At 36.4% G+C, this 12929-nt stretch overlaps 2 protein-coding genes across 2 annotated transcripts; both read right to left on the bottom strand.

Moving 5' to 3' along the window:
* Window positions 1-59: 59 nt before the first annotated feature.
* LOC113066765 (sorting and assembly machinery component 50 homolog A-like) lies at window positions 60-4896 on the bottom strand. The gene is made up of 15 exons (XM_026238783.1): window positions 4746-4896; window positions 4368-4478; window positions 4155-4256; window positions 3970-4057; window positions 3775-3881; window positions 3551-3681; window positions 2839-2926; window positions 2592-2720; window positions 2440-2511; window positions 2270-2356; window positions 1523-1593; window positions 1371-1438; window positions 1150-1296; window positions 926-1067; window positions 60-805 (listed from the first exon to the last, which is right to left on the bottom strand). Exons 1-15 carry the CDS (start codon window positions 4764-4766, stop codon window positions 760-762), a joined length of 1410 nt encoding a protein of 469 aa, XP_026094568.1. The 5' UTR covers window positions 4767-4896; the 3' UTR covers window positions 60-759.
* Window positions 4897-5696: 800 nt separating this feature from the next.
* On the bottom strand, window positions 5697-12929 carry LOC113066764 (G/T mismatch-specific thymine DNA glycosylase-like). Its single transcript, XM_026238781.1, has 11 exons — window positions 12780-12929; window positions 12112-12184; window positions 9133-9302; window positions 8765-9021; window positions 8585-8654; window positions 7779-7914; window positions 7618-7700; window positions 7450-7544; window positions 7190-7361; window positions 6941-7081; window positions 5697-6799 (listed from the first exon to the last, which is right to left on the bottom strand). Exons 2-11 carry the CDS (start codon window positions 12168-12170, stop codon window positions 6663-6665), a joined length of 1320 nt encoding a protein of 439 aa, XP_026094566.1. The 5' UTR covers window positions 12171-12184; window positions 12780-12929; the 3' UTR covers window positions 5697-6662.

Here is a 12929-nt window from a genome sequence, read left to right as displayed (position 1 = left end):
GTTTTTCATTGAGCCACATTTTCATAAACTCTGTAATGAAAAACATTTCATATGTTGTGTAAGATGGATACGGTTTAATAATTTTTTAACTTATATGTGTGTTTTTAGTACCTGTATGCTTACTGATCCAAGACCGATAGTCTTTAAATACGACTTGACAGTGTTTGACAAATGTTTTACAGGAGTACAGAAAAATAGTGAATGATGATGAATTTACTTGGTGTTTGTATGATTAAAAGTACAGAGTGTGTGAACTAATTTTTATTTTTGGTTGAAATTTATGTTTACATATACATAACCAAACTTGTACTATTATTATAGGATAATAGAACTAGTAAAATTAGAACTCTAAAACGGTGTTATATTTTTAAATTATTATTTTAAACTAATATATATATATATATATATATATATATATAATATATATATATATATATATATATATATATATATATATATAAAACACATAAAGAAGCCACAGTTAAAGCCAGAAACATTAGTTCTGACAAATAAATATGACAATAAGAGCACTGATTTTTTGCCGTTTTACCGATATATTCTCCTCTGAAGTACCAATAACTTTAAAATGGGCAACTGATTCCTAACCAATCTTTGGTTTTAGACCTTTCCCAACACTGAACAATTAGCCAACATTCACTGCATTACTTTGCGACTGAAAATGGAAATCGTATGAATATCCTTTAGCACAAGTACAAAGTGACAGAAATGCTTCTTTGTTCCAAAATGGGACTTGTGGTATCACAGGAACCGGATTCCAGCCCCAAACTGAACTCCATCACATATCCTGAGAGACAAAACACATCAGTATATTACAACTTCATAATAGTAGGATAATGCTAGTACACTAAAAGTGTAAGGACGTGTGTGTTTGTGATTGATTATGTGAGTATCTATGATGGTCTACCTGTCTCCGCTCTGGACGCCCATGGGAATGCAGTAGTTGAGCTCCAGCCGAGCGATGTTCCCTAGACGCAACACGATACCCGCTCCATAAGACCAGCGGATACATTCGGCCAGCTTGCTCAGGTGTGCCCTGGGTCCTTCCCCTAGAGGACGATTTAAATTACAGCAACAATTATAAGTAAAAGAAGGAGAAAAATATGACCATTGCAGCCTTCTTTATCTCACCATAGTTGAGGTTACACAGGTTTCCTGCATTGAGGAAGAAATGTGTCCTGAAAAGTTCTCCGAAGCTGCCTCTACCTGGCCTGAATGGGAGAGGGGTGTACAGATGAAGCCCTCCGGCCCAATACGCCTCCCCACCGAGGTAATCGCCTGTAATCAAAGTGAGAAAACAAACCTTAGTTGTGAATATTGAGATACTGAGCTTCACTGTCAGAGTCAGTTACCTTCACTCTGAGGGCCGATACTGTACATGCTGAAGCCCCTCACACTGGTCGGACCACCCAAATAGAATCTAAACACACGTTCAAATACAAAAACAACATTACTTTGAGTGTTTGTGGGTTATTCTTACCAATGACGGAGAGAATTGACTAACCTGTCAGCAATAGAGGAGGGTTTGTCTCCAAGGGGCAGCAACAAACCGCCCCAAAGAGAGGTTGAGAGCACCTACAAAACCAGGAAAATAAGCAAGTGGAACCTTATTAAAGAACAAATTTTGGTAAGGTAACACGTATTTTCAGTGCAGAAACTAAACAAATTTTGATTTGAACTTATTTGTGTATTTCTTTTTTTAATTACATTTTTATTATTTTCATTTTGTATTATTAATAATAAATCGACTTTTGTTATCAACAATTAGTTGCCAGGGAAACATTTCTAATTTTCATTTTAAGTTGGAGGACTAAAATGACTAAAACTAAAGAGAGCCCCCTGAAAGCGTTTAAAACATCAACAAACTAATGTCATCATTAGCTAAACTAGGACTAAAAAACATTTACGTTAATAATAATAATATATATATACACAGTACACACACATACATACATACATATATACGCACACACACACACACGTGGCTCAAGTGGTAGAGCATTGCGTTAGCAGCGCAAGGTTGTGTGTTCGATTCCCAGGGAACACATGTTAGGTAAAAATTTATATTATATTATATTATATTATATAAAATTATTTTCAGGTAGTTGCCATTTCTAATTGGAGCTTAATTCAAGTTGGGAGTAATACAACAACAAAAAATTGAATAAATACTATAATAGTATATTAATGATCCAGAAAAAAACACTGCAATAAACAAACATAAGCACTAGTTTCTTCCACAGCATCTCACCGAGTCCCAGAACAGAGTCTTGTTGAGCTGAATTTCAAAGTCTTCCTTCAGGAAACTGACATCTCCTCCAGTGTAACCTGCCAGTTCCTAACAGACCACAAAAATCAAGTTAATAATGACAGTACTGGATAAATCTTTTCTTAGAAGCACAGCAACTGATTCAAACAAACCTGGTTGATCTTCAGTGAGGCACCTTTTCTTGGAAAAATGGTCGAATTGCGTGTGTCGATGACCATTGTGTGCTGTGAGGAAAACATCATATACATTTAAAACCTTAAAGACATCAATGAGTGTAATAACAAGTTTCAGAGAAGAAACATACAGAAAGTGAGGACTTCAGGGAATGGCCACTCTCCTCCCTGACAGCGAAGGAGGACGTCCGGGCCAAACAACCCAGCTCTCTCCACGCACCCTCCCACTTCAGAGTGTGATTCGTCCTCCAGACGGGGAACTGGTGATTACAGACAAAACGAATGCGATACATCTCATTTCAATTAGATCATGTCTCACACACATACTAAAGCTTTTGAAATTAAATTCAAATGAAATGGTAAACGGAGTTCCCTTACGCTGAACTCTGTGGAGACCCCTCGATCCGTTTCTCTGAGTGAGCTCCATGGGAACTGCCCTGTGACTTTATACAAGTTAACGGAGAAGCTGAAAAAATGAGTAAGTGTCAACAGCAAACCTAAGAAAACCAGTTCAGAAAATTCACAAGACAAACACTGAAACATAATTACTATAAATCTCGTAATCAGAGCTACACTGTATATTCAAAAATTCAGTCATTATTTCAAAAGGCTATATAAAATCACAGTTTTATTTCCTAAGTTGAGGAAATTCCTGCTTAAACAGGGAGTTTGTGTAGGACACATCGAAGGTTTCCAAACAAGCTTTAGTTGTCATAGCCATGAATAATGATTTGCTAGTTTATTCTAGAATTTAACAGGACAAAAAATTATAATACTTCTTGTTTGCACAGACGAGATACATTTAAAATGTCTACAGTATCTAGTAACGTAAATTGTTTTTTTTATCCTTAATGAATATTATGTAAAGATTGTTTACTAATGGTTTTCTTATTCCCAGGGAACACGTGTTAGGGAAAAAAATGTTAGCCTAAATGCACTGCAAGTTGCTTTGGATAAAAGCGTCTGCTAAATGCATAAATAATGAGAAATGTTCTTAACTTTAATGACTTACTTGGGCAACATGACGTTTCAAACTAATCAAATAGTCATTTTTGAATCGAAAACTTCATTAGCAGACCAAGAAACATACTTGCGCTCAAAGTGTCCAGGCTGGGGCTTGAAGAATGACAAGCCATATGAGGTTTCCTTAGTCCCATAAGAGAACTGGAAGGTCAGCTTTTCTGCACGGCCAAAAACATTGGGCAATTTCAGACCCAGCACCTGAAATGAGAACCAGAACAACAATTTTGTAAATAATTTTGGTTTCTTGTAGACACACAGCCGACCGTGACGATGCAGGAGTCAGTAGCTCACCATGCTTCCCTCGTTGTTCCCAACCATGGTGTTGTAACTTCCTGTCATTCTTCTCAGCTCCTTCACCTCGAATGTCACATCTAGTCCATTTGGCAGCGCGTCAGCACCTGTTTTGAGAGGAATTCAGAATTTCTATGCATCACTTAGATGACTGGTTATTTACAATTGATGGTTTGCATAATTCAGCAGTCATACCTTCAGCGGTGTCAATGACAACTTCCACATGCCTGAATATACCCAGACGCAAAAGTCTCTGTCTGGCCTCATGGGACTTCTTCATTACCTGTAACATATTTATTAAGGAAGTAAAATGAAAGTAAGTAATATAAATTAATAGCATAATTGTTCCTTTAGCAGCATCTATATGAAGTGATACTCACATCAATCAAGTTTTTGGCACGGAAAACATCTGCAATCTCGTATGTTAAAATGTCTTCCTTTGTTCTTCCGAGACCACCGATGTGGACATGCTGTACTACAACCTAAACAATTCAAATACATATGAAAAACAACAACAATACGCCTGATAAATAAAAAACACATTTCTGCATGTACAAGCAGTGCGTCGATCAGTCACATGAAATCCATCTCACATCTTTATTTTCCAGAACTTCCTGTTTCTCTTGATGCTCTGGCTCTCCCAGGTCTATGTCATCTGCTTGAACCCCCAGCTCAGGCCCTTGCATAGGAAGGGGGTCCAGACTCTGGAGCAACAGATATATACAAGAGAGTGAGTGATCTATTATGTTATTTTATTAAGCATACTCAAAAAACTAATATCGATTATAAATCATCATCATTGACAATATGTAAAACTACAACAGATACAGAGTTGATTTATTATTTTACTGACAGTTAATCTGGATTAATGTAGTACTAAACGTCATCCTGAACTCGGCCTGTCATTCAAAGACTCTGTTCAGAGGTCATTGCTTTAGCTTTTCCGACAACTATGGAAAAAACTCGCTTACCCTGGCATGCACGGTCCCCATGTTTAAAAGATTTTTTACATTCAAATATCCGCGAAAAGATTATAAACACAGTTCAGTTAAATACAGCACAACTCGCGGTGTATCTCTGGCACACTAAAATGTCCCGGTGGCCGCCATGACACTTTGTAACCACGCCCCTCGGCAAAGATGATTGGCGGAGGAGGACAGAACTCCTATAATATTGTTTTGCTTACCAGAATTCCTAAAGCCCACTTCACTGCTGTCGACCCTGATTTATGAATGGGAGAAAATTCCAATACCTAAGAAATATGTAAGTGAAAACAAGTCAACAGCGACTGGGAATTCTTAAAATTTCCTTCCAGAGTCCATTAAAAAAGTATGATGACATATAACTAGCATCTTACAAGATTATATGAGGAAAAAATTATTATATTCATGAAAATTATATGAGGAAAAAATGATCTATTTTTCACTCTCTCCAGTGTTTTGTAAGGCTAGCATGAGGTAGAATGAAGAAAGAAGATATACTCTCTTAGTGAAGCCGGTTTCATGTCTAATGTGGTGCATATTGCCAGAGGAGATGGCGTGCATCATGCTTTAAATGTATATAAGTCAAAAAGGAGTAAAAATTACATATAAAGTCTTATGTTTTCATGCAAAGACCCCTCACTGTTTTAAGGCTCATTGAGTGCACTTGAGATGTGGATGTATCTGCTGTGGATGTGGCAGATGACAACGAGAATGTTTGGACAAATATGGAAGAAAGCTTTCTCAATTAGGTTTGAAAGATGTTACATATATTAAGTGTGATGGACCGAAATAAGAATTTCTGTCTTCAGTTGCATATGTACACAGAAATATCAAACTCTTCACCAACTTCCTTAAACTTTAATCCCAACTCACTGACCAGCACCAACTCTTGTTCCTCCTCTTCTTATATACACATATAAAAATGAATGTACAAGCAAAAACTATCATAATTATATTTTAATGAACAAAAAAAAGATAATGTTTACAGAAAGAGTAAAAATAGCACCAGGTGAGAGCATGTGGATAAATCCATAAATTATATCATGTTCAGGATTGTTTCATTTGTATTACCAGTCATACTGTATTGTATTTTACAGTACTGAAGGTAGAGAGATGGTTGTGAACAGTGATGCACATGCTTTCTCATAAGAAACACATTTCAAATGTACCAGTAATTGTGACTGTCTTGCAGTGGCATCATAAAAGTTCCTAAAACCATCATTGCAGCGTCCATGTCAAAGGAAGCATTTGTCACATTATGATAGTAACAAAACAATACTTAAAAGTTATCCTTACAGATTTTGCAAATACAAATTGAAAAATGTGGGTAGTTACACTTAAAATAATACTACACAATTAAACATAATACATCCCATCTAAAAATATGAAATCAAATGAAAAAATAGTGAACACTCAAGTAAATCAGTCCCTGATATCACACGATGCAATAAACCAGTGCTCCGAACCTCGTACACTAAACTACTGAAAATAACCTCAATGACTCTAAACCATTAAAGTAAAAGAGAAGTATATTCTCCAATTCCATAGAAATGCTAATTCCTAAAAGGTCTAATTGAAATTCAATGTAAAAACTGTTCTTTTCTTTAATAAAGAGGCATTTGAGATCTCAAAGGCCCTTGAAAAATTGAAGTTCACAGGTACAGTTTCTTTAAAAGCACAGCAGCCATTGGATTCTTCTTGTGCAAGTTGGCCCACCTTGTGTGATACAGCGATTCCTCAAATCGTTCCTAAAATTATAACGTAACAGACTGTCACAGCAACGCAAAGGAGAAATAAACCAATGCCCATGAACACTCCTGGATTCAATTCTGAGAAGATAAGAGGCACAGCATCTCTGGAAGAGCACAGGAACCGACAGGCTTCGTCTGAAGCCTTTGTCCTTCCTCATACACCCCAGTTTTGGGTTTGAGAGGAGCTGCCGATGTCTGGGATCTGATCGGCAAAAGACTGCATCATCCACTGACCGTCCTGAACCTGGCCAACCGCATTTGGATTCACAGGCGCCTCCTCAGCTGTGTCAGCTAAAGGTTTGAAAACAAAAAAGATATTAAACTATTTTAGGATCGAAAGACCTTTGACTTTTTTTAAATGCATGGATAAAAAACTCTGGAAAGTTCTCCAAAATACCTTTTTTGTGTTCTACAAAGAAAGATGGTACCAACCTGTTTTCTCAGATGTGGAGAAGTTACAATATCCATTGCTCTGGCCTCCTTCAGGTGCCGGTTCTCCATAAGCTCCTCCGAAAGCTACCTCATAACCAGGATCATACTGCTCTTCCTTGATGGCCATTCTCTTAGCATCCTCTGTAAGACAGAAGGAAAATAAAATGTGGTCAAGTACAGTCCATAGTTGTGTAATAACTTATATTTTTGATAAGAAAAAGAAGGCAGTCATAAATGGTCTGCTTGTACCTTTGGCCAGGCCGAGATCAAAGGTATATTTCACTTCTTCTATCTCCACTGGTTTGATCACACCCTTCAGTTGATCTCGGAGCTCTCTCAGCTTGATGTAAAAATGCACTTTGTCCTGAGCACGAGGAAACTGAGCACAGCGGGCACTGGAGGACGGCATCAGGTACAACGCCTACAGAAAACAGTAATATGCAGCTTATGACTCAAGTATGACAGAGTTATGCTTTTTCCATGCAGTGAACCAAAAAATGGTTTCTTACCGTCTCAGAGTCAGGAATCTTATGAGGCTGTAGGCCAAATTCAAGTGTTTTGGGCTTCTTCCCAAATATCTCCCTACAGAACATTTCATATATACCTGAAACAAATGTAATTGTTAAATGCATGCCTTCATATCCGTTCGCATTTTGTATCCGTGTTCGAATACTTACATTTCCCGTTAAAAACTGCTATGAGTGGCTTGAATTTCATGATCTTTTCCACTAAGATTTTACCACCTTCTCGAAGTTCCTTGCTGCAGAATGTGACAGGGACAACAGGTTAGAGGAACATCACCGCTGATGAATGAAAGCAGAGTGACTATCTACTGCACCTAGAGAGATCTTTGCTTCCCGGGGTGGCTCTAGCTACCATATTTGTGAAGCCGATGCTGTATTTCTCAGGCAAACTCTGATCATCCATGTGATTTAGCAACTTCTCTGTGAATCCAGACAGGAACAGACACTTCCCTGAAAGATTGACGAGAGCGATTATAGTTTAAAAATGGAATTGGAAATGGAATGGATTAAGAGATTTTAAACAATACATTTTTTTTAAATATTAAATATTAACACATTACAGATTTTTTTATATATATTATTCAATATAATTATTTACAGGTTATTTTATATTAAAATATTTTAAAGATATTAACCAGAGATTATAATTATTTAATATATTTTTCATTATAATTGATGTTAGTATTAGAATATTTCTGTAGTTACATTATTTTCATAGTTATATTAACTAACAGTTAATGAACTTAGAACTAACTTTAATGATTAATATATAATTGATATTTAATATTAATATTTTTATTCATTTACAAAGTATGGTTCAGTACCGATTTTCATTTAATATTATCGGATGATTAATCTGTATCGGCCTAGCTATCGGTATTGGTTATCACTATCAGTCGACCTCTAATACATATACATATTAATATTTATATATTACATATATTTCTTAATCACGATTAATCGATTTGACAGCCCTACAATATATTTATAATATCAATAATATAAATAAACAATACAAATGACAACAATAAAATGTTTTAATTTAATGTTTAATATATTTTACATTAAAACATACCAGTGATGTTAAAATAAAAAATTGGTAGAATTGAATGCTACTTACAAAAATGGTTTCCTGGTCCGGGGAACCATCTTCCAATGAAGGCCGCCATCAACCCTGGATTAATTCCAATCTGAATCATAAAAATAAGATTTATTTCAGTCATGTGCGTTCAGTGCCATATTTGCTTTAACATTCTTCATCATTAAAAGGCAACTTTTGGCTAAAATGGTAAACACTTACAATGACATAGTCTAGATTTGGGGTAAGAATGTCAGGCAGTGTTTTTTTCATGACTTCCTCCTCTGACATGCCCTTAAAGCGATCGACTTTCCTCTTGACTTTCTTAAATGTTCCATCAATCTTCTCCTGTCCTTCAGCTGGTGGGGCCTCCTTATCCTCTTTAGCTTTCTTGGGTTTAGGTCCCGGTTTGGCTTTAGGTTCGCCTTTGGCTTTAGGTTCTTTGCTCGCTGGCCTTCCTCGCTTTCCTTTAGCAGGTGCTTGAACAGGGAGAAAAAAAACTCTGACTCACTAAAAGCTACCTGAGAGAACATATTCAGCCTGCTGAGCTCATTTCTAATGTTTGAAAACACACAGTCATGGATAACTACCTTTCTGTGCTATTGCAGGCTCCAGTTGGGCTGCATCCTCTGGGTGCACTGGCATCTGCTGCATGCCTTTATCTTCTCTGGGTCCCTCCATCATAAAACCAGCATTGCCATTAGCCATGTGAGGATACTGAGCCTGAAGGGTCTGCAGATGTTGCTGAGCTGACTGAACCCTAGTTCAGAAATAAAACAGGGCCTGACTGAGTTGTCAGTCCAACTTAAAGTTGTGTAGAAAAAGACATATCTTAAAAGCACATATTTAACAGGAAACAATGGTGTTTACAGATAAAGTAACTTATTTGTGGTATTGTTTACAAAATTAATCCTTCACTCAACAAGAAAAACATTTAACAGTTAGATAATACAAAAAGCATTTGACATTATTTAAAATTATAAAACTGTAATATTTTATCATTCTAATATTTTTTAACCAAAATACTAAAAATATAGTTTAATAATTCAAATAATTTTAACATATAAATTTAACAGAGACTTAAGTCTTATTTTACAAGAAACTTAAATGTTTAAAAGCACAAAACAAAGATGAAAATAAATTTGCAAACATTTGAATTTCAAACCTTTGCATAAATATAATGGTATAATAATAATTTATTAATTATAGTAAATAAACCATAACTTATTTATAAAATTATAATTATTGATTTATAACATTATAAAAATATTACAAAAATATATTTTTGAATTTCTGTATTTTTTAATTAAAATAATAGTTTAATAACTAGAAAACATTCCTACATGTCAGTTAACAGAAACCTAAGTCTTAGTACTCAACAAGAAACACTCAATATTTAATAACAATAATATAACAGTTAGCCAACATTAAAACAGAAGAAAATACTTTTGCAACCATTTATAATGCTTATATAACACCATAATTGTATTAATGATGTACTATTAATAGTTATTTATAAATTATGACTATAAAAATTTTTTTTTCAAATGTATACAATTAAAATAGACCTTAAAAATATAGATTAATAACTAGAAATTACATCAGTTAAAGGTGCTGTAGGGAACTTTTGTAAAAAAAATATTTTTTTTATATATTTATTAAACCTGTCATTATGTCCTGACAGTAGAATATGAGACAGATAATCTGGGGAAAAAAATCAAGCTCCTCTGGCTCCTCCCAGTGGTCCTATTGCCATTTGCAGAAAGTCATGCGCTCCCGGTAAAAAACAACCAATCAGAGCTGCAGTTCGTAACTTTGTTTGTGTTCAAAATGTAGAAAAATGAACATAATAAGCGAGTACACCATGAATCCATTTTCCAAACAGTGTTTTTTGCTTGTCCTGAATCACTAGGGTACACCTATAATAAGTGTTTATATTCGGACTATTTTAGATTGCTTCGGGGATACCGCGGCGGAGTAACCCAGTACCTTTGTGATTCTTCATAAGCCCCTTTCACACTGCCATTCCGGCAAATACAGGGGTAAAGTGTTCCTGTAATTGTTCCCTGGTCGCTAGATTTGGCACTTTCACACTGCCAGTGATGACCCGGTATATGTGCGTGCTTTCACACACAACCCTTGAAGATCCCGTATCGACACGTGACATCAGCGCGTGACGTATAATGTACGAGTCGACAACGCTTGGCACGTTATACTTTAACTGAAGCAAGCAAACGATCTCAGCATCAGCGCGGAAAGTGAGGAACTAACTGATCTCTGCCTCATTACAGTTTGCACATATGTTTTCGTCGCGAATATTGATCTTCCTTCAAAACAGCCGGTAAAAGAGTCGCGCGATAACGCGCGTCATCACTTCGATACGGAATTAGATCTGGCTTTTGTTCACACAGCGCTCGTTCTGGATCGATTACCGCAATGTTACTAGGTCCCCGACCCGGGTTCAATTCGGTAATCAATTCCGGGATGTGGTTGCTTTCACACAGAAGGCGACCAGGCAATGTTACGGGAATATTGCGGGTCCGACGTGCAGTGTGAAAGGGGCTTAATTGTTCCCTGGTTGCTAGATTTGGCACTTTCACACTGCCAGTGATGACCCGGTATATGTGCGTGCTTTCACACACAACCCTTAAAGATCCCGTAACGACACGTGACATCAGCGCGTGACGTGTAATGTACAAGTCGACAACATAGGCACCTTATATACTTTAACTGAAGCAAGCAAACGATCTCGGCGTCAGCGCGGAAAGTGAGGAACTAACTGATCTCTGCTTCATTACAGTTTGCACATATGTTTTCGTCGCGAATGTTGATCTTCCTTCAAAACAGCCGGTAAAAGAGTCGCGCGATAACGCGCGTCATCATTTCAATACAGAATTAGATCTGGCTTTTGTTCACACAGCGCTCGTTCCAGATCGATTACCGCAATGTTACTTGGTCCCCGACCCGGGTTCAATTCGGTAATCAATTCTGGGATGTGGTTGCTTTCACATAGAAGGCGACCAGGCAATGTTACGGGAATATTGCGGGTCCGACGTGCAGTGTGAAAGGGGCTATAGACATAAACAGAGAGAAGTAGCTCCGGCTACAATGTTCTTCCGCAAGACGCAAGCAGTTCTGTTTATTAACCGCTAGAGCATCAAAAGTTCCCTACTGCAGCTTTAACTGACACTTCTACATAATAACAATCTACTTTACATAGGAGATTGTCTTATATAAAGTATGTGCAACTTCTGTAAAGTCATCCTGAGTTAAACTATTTAATTTGAGAAGTCATTAATGCAAACCAGATCTTATTTTTCTGCTAAATGAACATTAATAATTGCAGGAAAACATTAGTTTTCAAAACAAACAAGTGGCAAGACAAAAGAAGTTTATTCTTCATGTAAGCTGGCCAATAAACTTGTTATTGTTGTTTGTTTCGTGCATCGCAGTACAGACTGGTTAATAGCATTCAAAAACAGACTTTAATGCTTAATGTTATTATAACAGCATAATAAAATCAATGGGATCGTAATTAATCTTGGCGCCAATTGACGACATACACTCACCATTGTTGGAGGTATTCCGAGGGGGCATGAGGCAAAGATCCATAGAGCCTTTCATCCATCTCTACGTGGTTTACTTAAATAAATCAATATTTTTTATGTTAATTTCAACAGCAATTTCAGTAGTATTCTCACATGGGAATATGTATAACTAACCCGTTTACTCATAGCTTACTTGCATATTATTTTATAGTTTTATAATGAATAGGTTCACTGACACATAAATGCATTCCTAAATTTAGTGAATATCGAAAAATATCCAGCCTGGTCTGGCTTAAGTGTATAAACCAGATCAGAAAAGGTTCGGTGTGCTAGATTTTAAACACACACTCCACGTAGTCATCAAACACATCTCACACTAAGTTACTATTTAACGTTAGCCACAGTCATTAGTTTAAACTGCGACACTCATTGAAATAAACCGAGTAATTACATATAAATTCAGCAGGACAAATGCAGGTAAATGGCTATGATTCTTTATTTTTTTCATAAACAAAAAACAATATATGTAATATTGTTAGCATGTTCGGCTAACACCGGCCTAGTGTGCCAATACTTTGAGTACAATGAATGATGGTCGCTAGCTAACTGTGCAGCGCGCTTCTATCAACAAGAAACTTCCATAAAGCTATTAATCCAATCAAGCTCATATTTTTTAAATAAATACATACCGTTGTGATGGGATTAAAGCGATAGTCAACTGAAATGTTTATTTTTTTCGTTTTAGGAACAAAACCGGCGAAAGCAGCAACAAAGATGAGACCAACAGCGAAAAATCAATTTGACAGTGGAGCCTACTAAAGCACCAATACTAGGGGTGT

Source organism: Carassius auratus, chromosome 50 (genome assembly GCF_003368295.1).
Source record: "Carassius auratus strain Wakin chromosome 50, ASM336829v1, whole genome shotgun sequence".
In the NCBI taxonomy this organism is placed as follows: Eukaryota; Metazoa; Chordata; class Actinopteri; order Cypriniformes; family Cyprinidae; genus Carassius; species Carassius auratus.
The sequence above is the reverse complement of the archived record's forward strand: the minus strand, read 5'-3'. Positions and strand labels throughout refer to the sequence as shown.

Excerpts from the sequence above, each read along its gene's own strand:
- LOC113066764 (XM_026238781.1), bottom strand. The coding sequence starts at position 12,170 with ATGGATGAAAGGCTCTATGGATCTTTGCCTCATGCCCCCTCGGAATAC. Across the intron at positions 9,303-12,111 it reads TCGGAATACCTCCAACAATG|GGTTCAGTCAGCTCAGCAAC; the intron begins GTGAGTGTATGT and ends TTTCTGAACTAG. Across the intron at positions 7,915-8,584 it reads CGGACCAGGAAACCATTTTT|GGAAGTGTCTGTTCCTGTCT; the intron begins GTAAGTAGCATT and ends TCAATCTTTCAG.
- LOC113066765 (XM_026238783.1), bottom strand. The coding sequence starts at position 4,766 with ATGGGGACCGTGCATGCCAGG. Across the intron at positions 4,257-4,367 it reads AAGTTCTGGAAAATAAAGAT|GTTGTAGTACAGCATGTCCA; the intron begins GTGAGATGGATT and ends TGAATTGTTTAG. Across the intron at positions 2,512-2,591 it reads CCCTGAAGTCCTCACTTTCT|CACACAATGGTCATCGACAC; the intron begins GTATGTTTCTTC and ends TTTTCCTCACAG.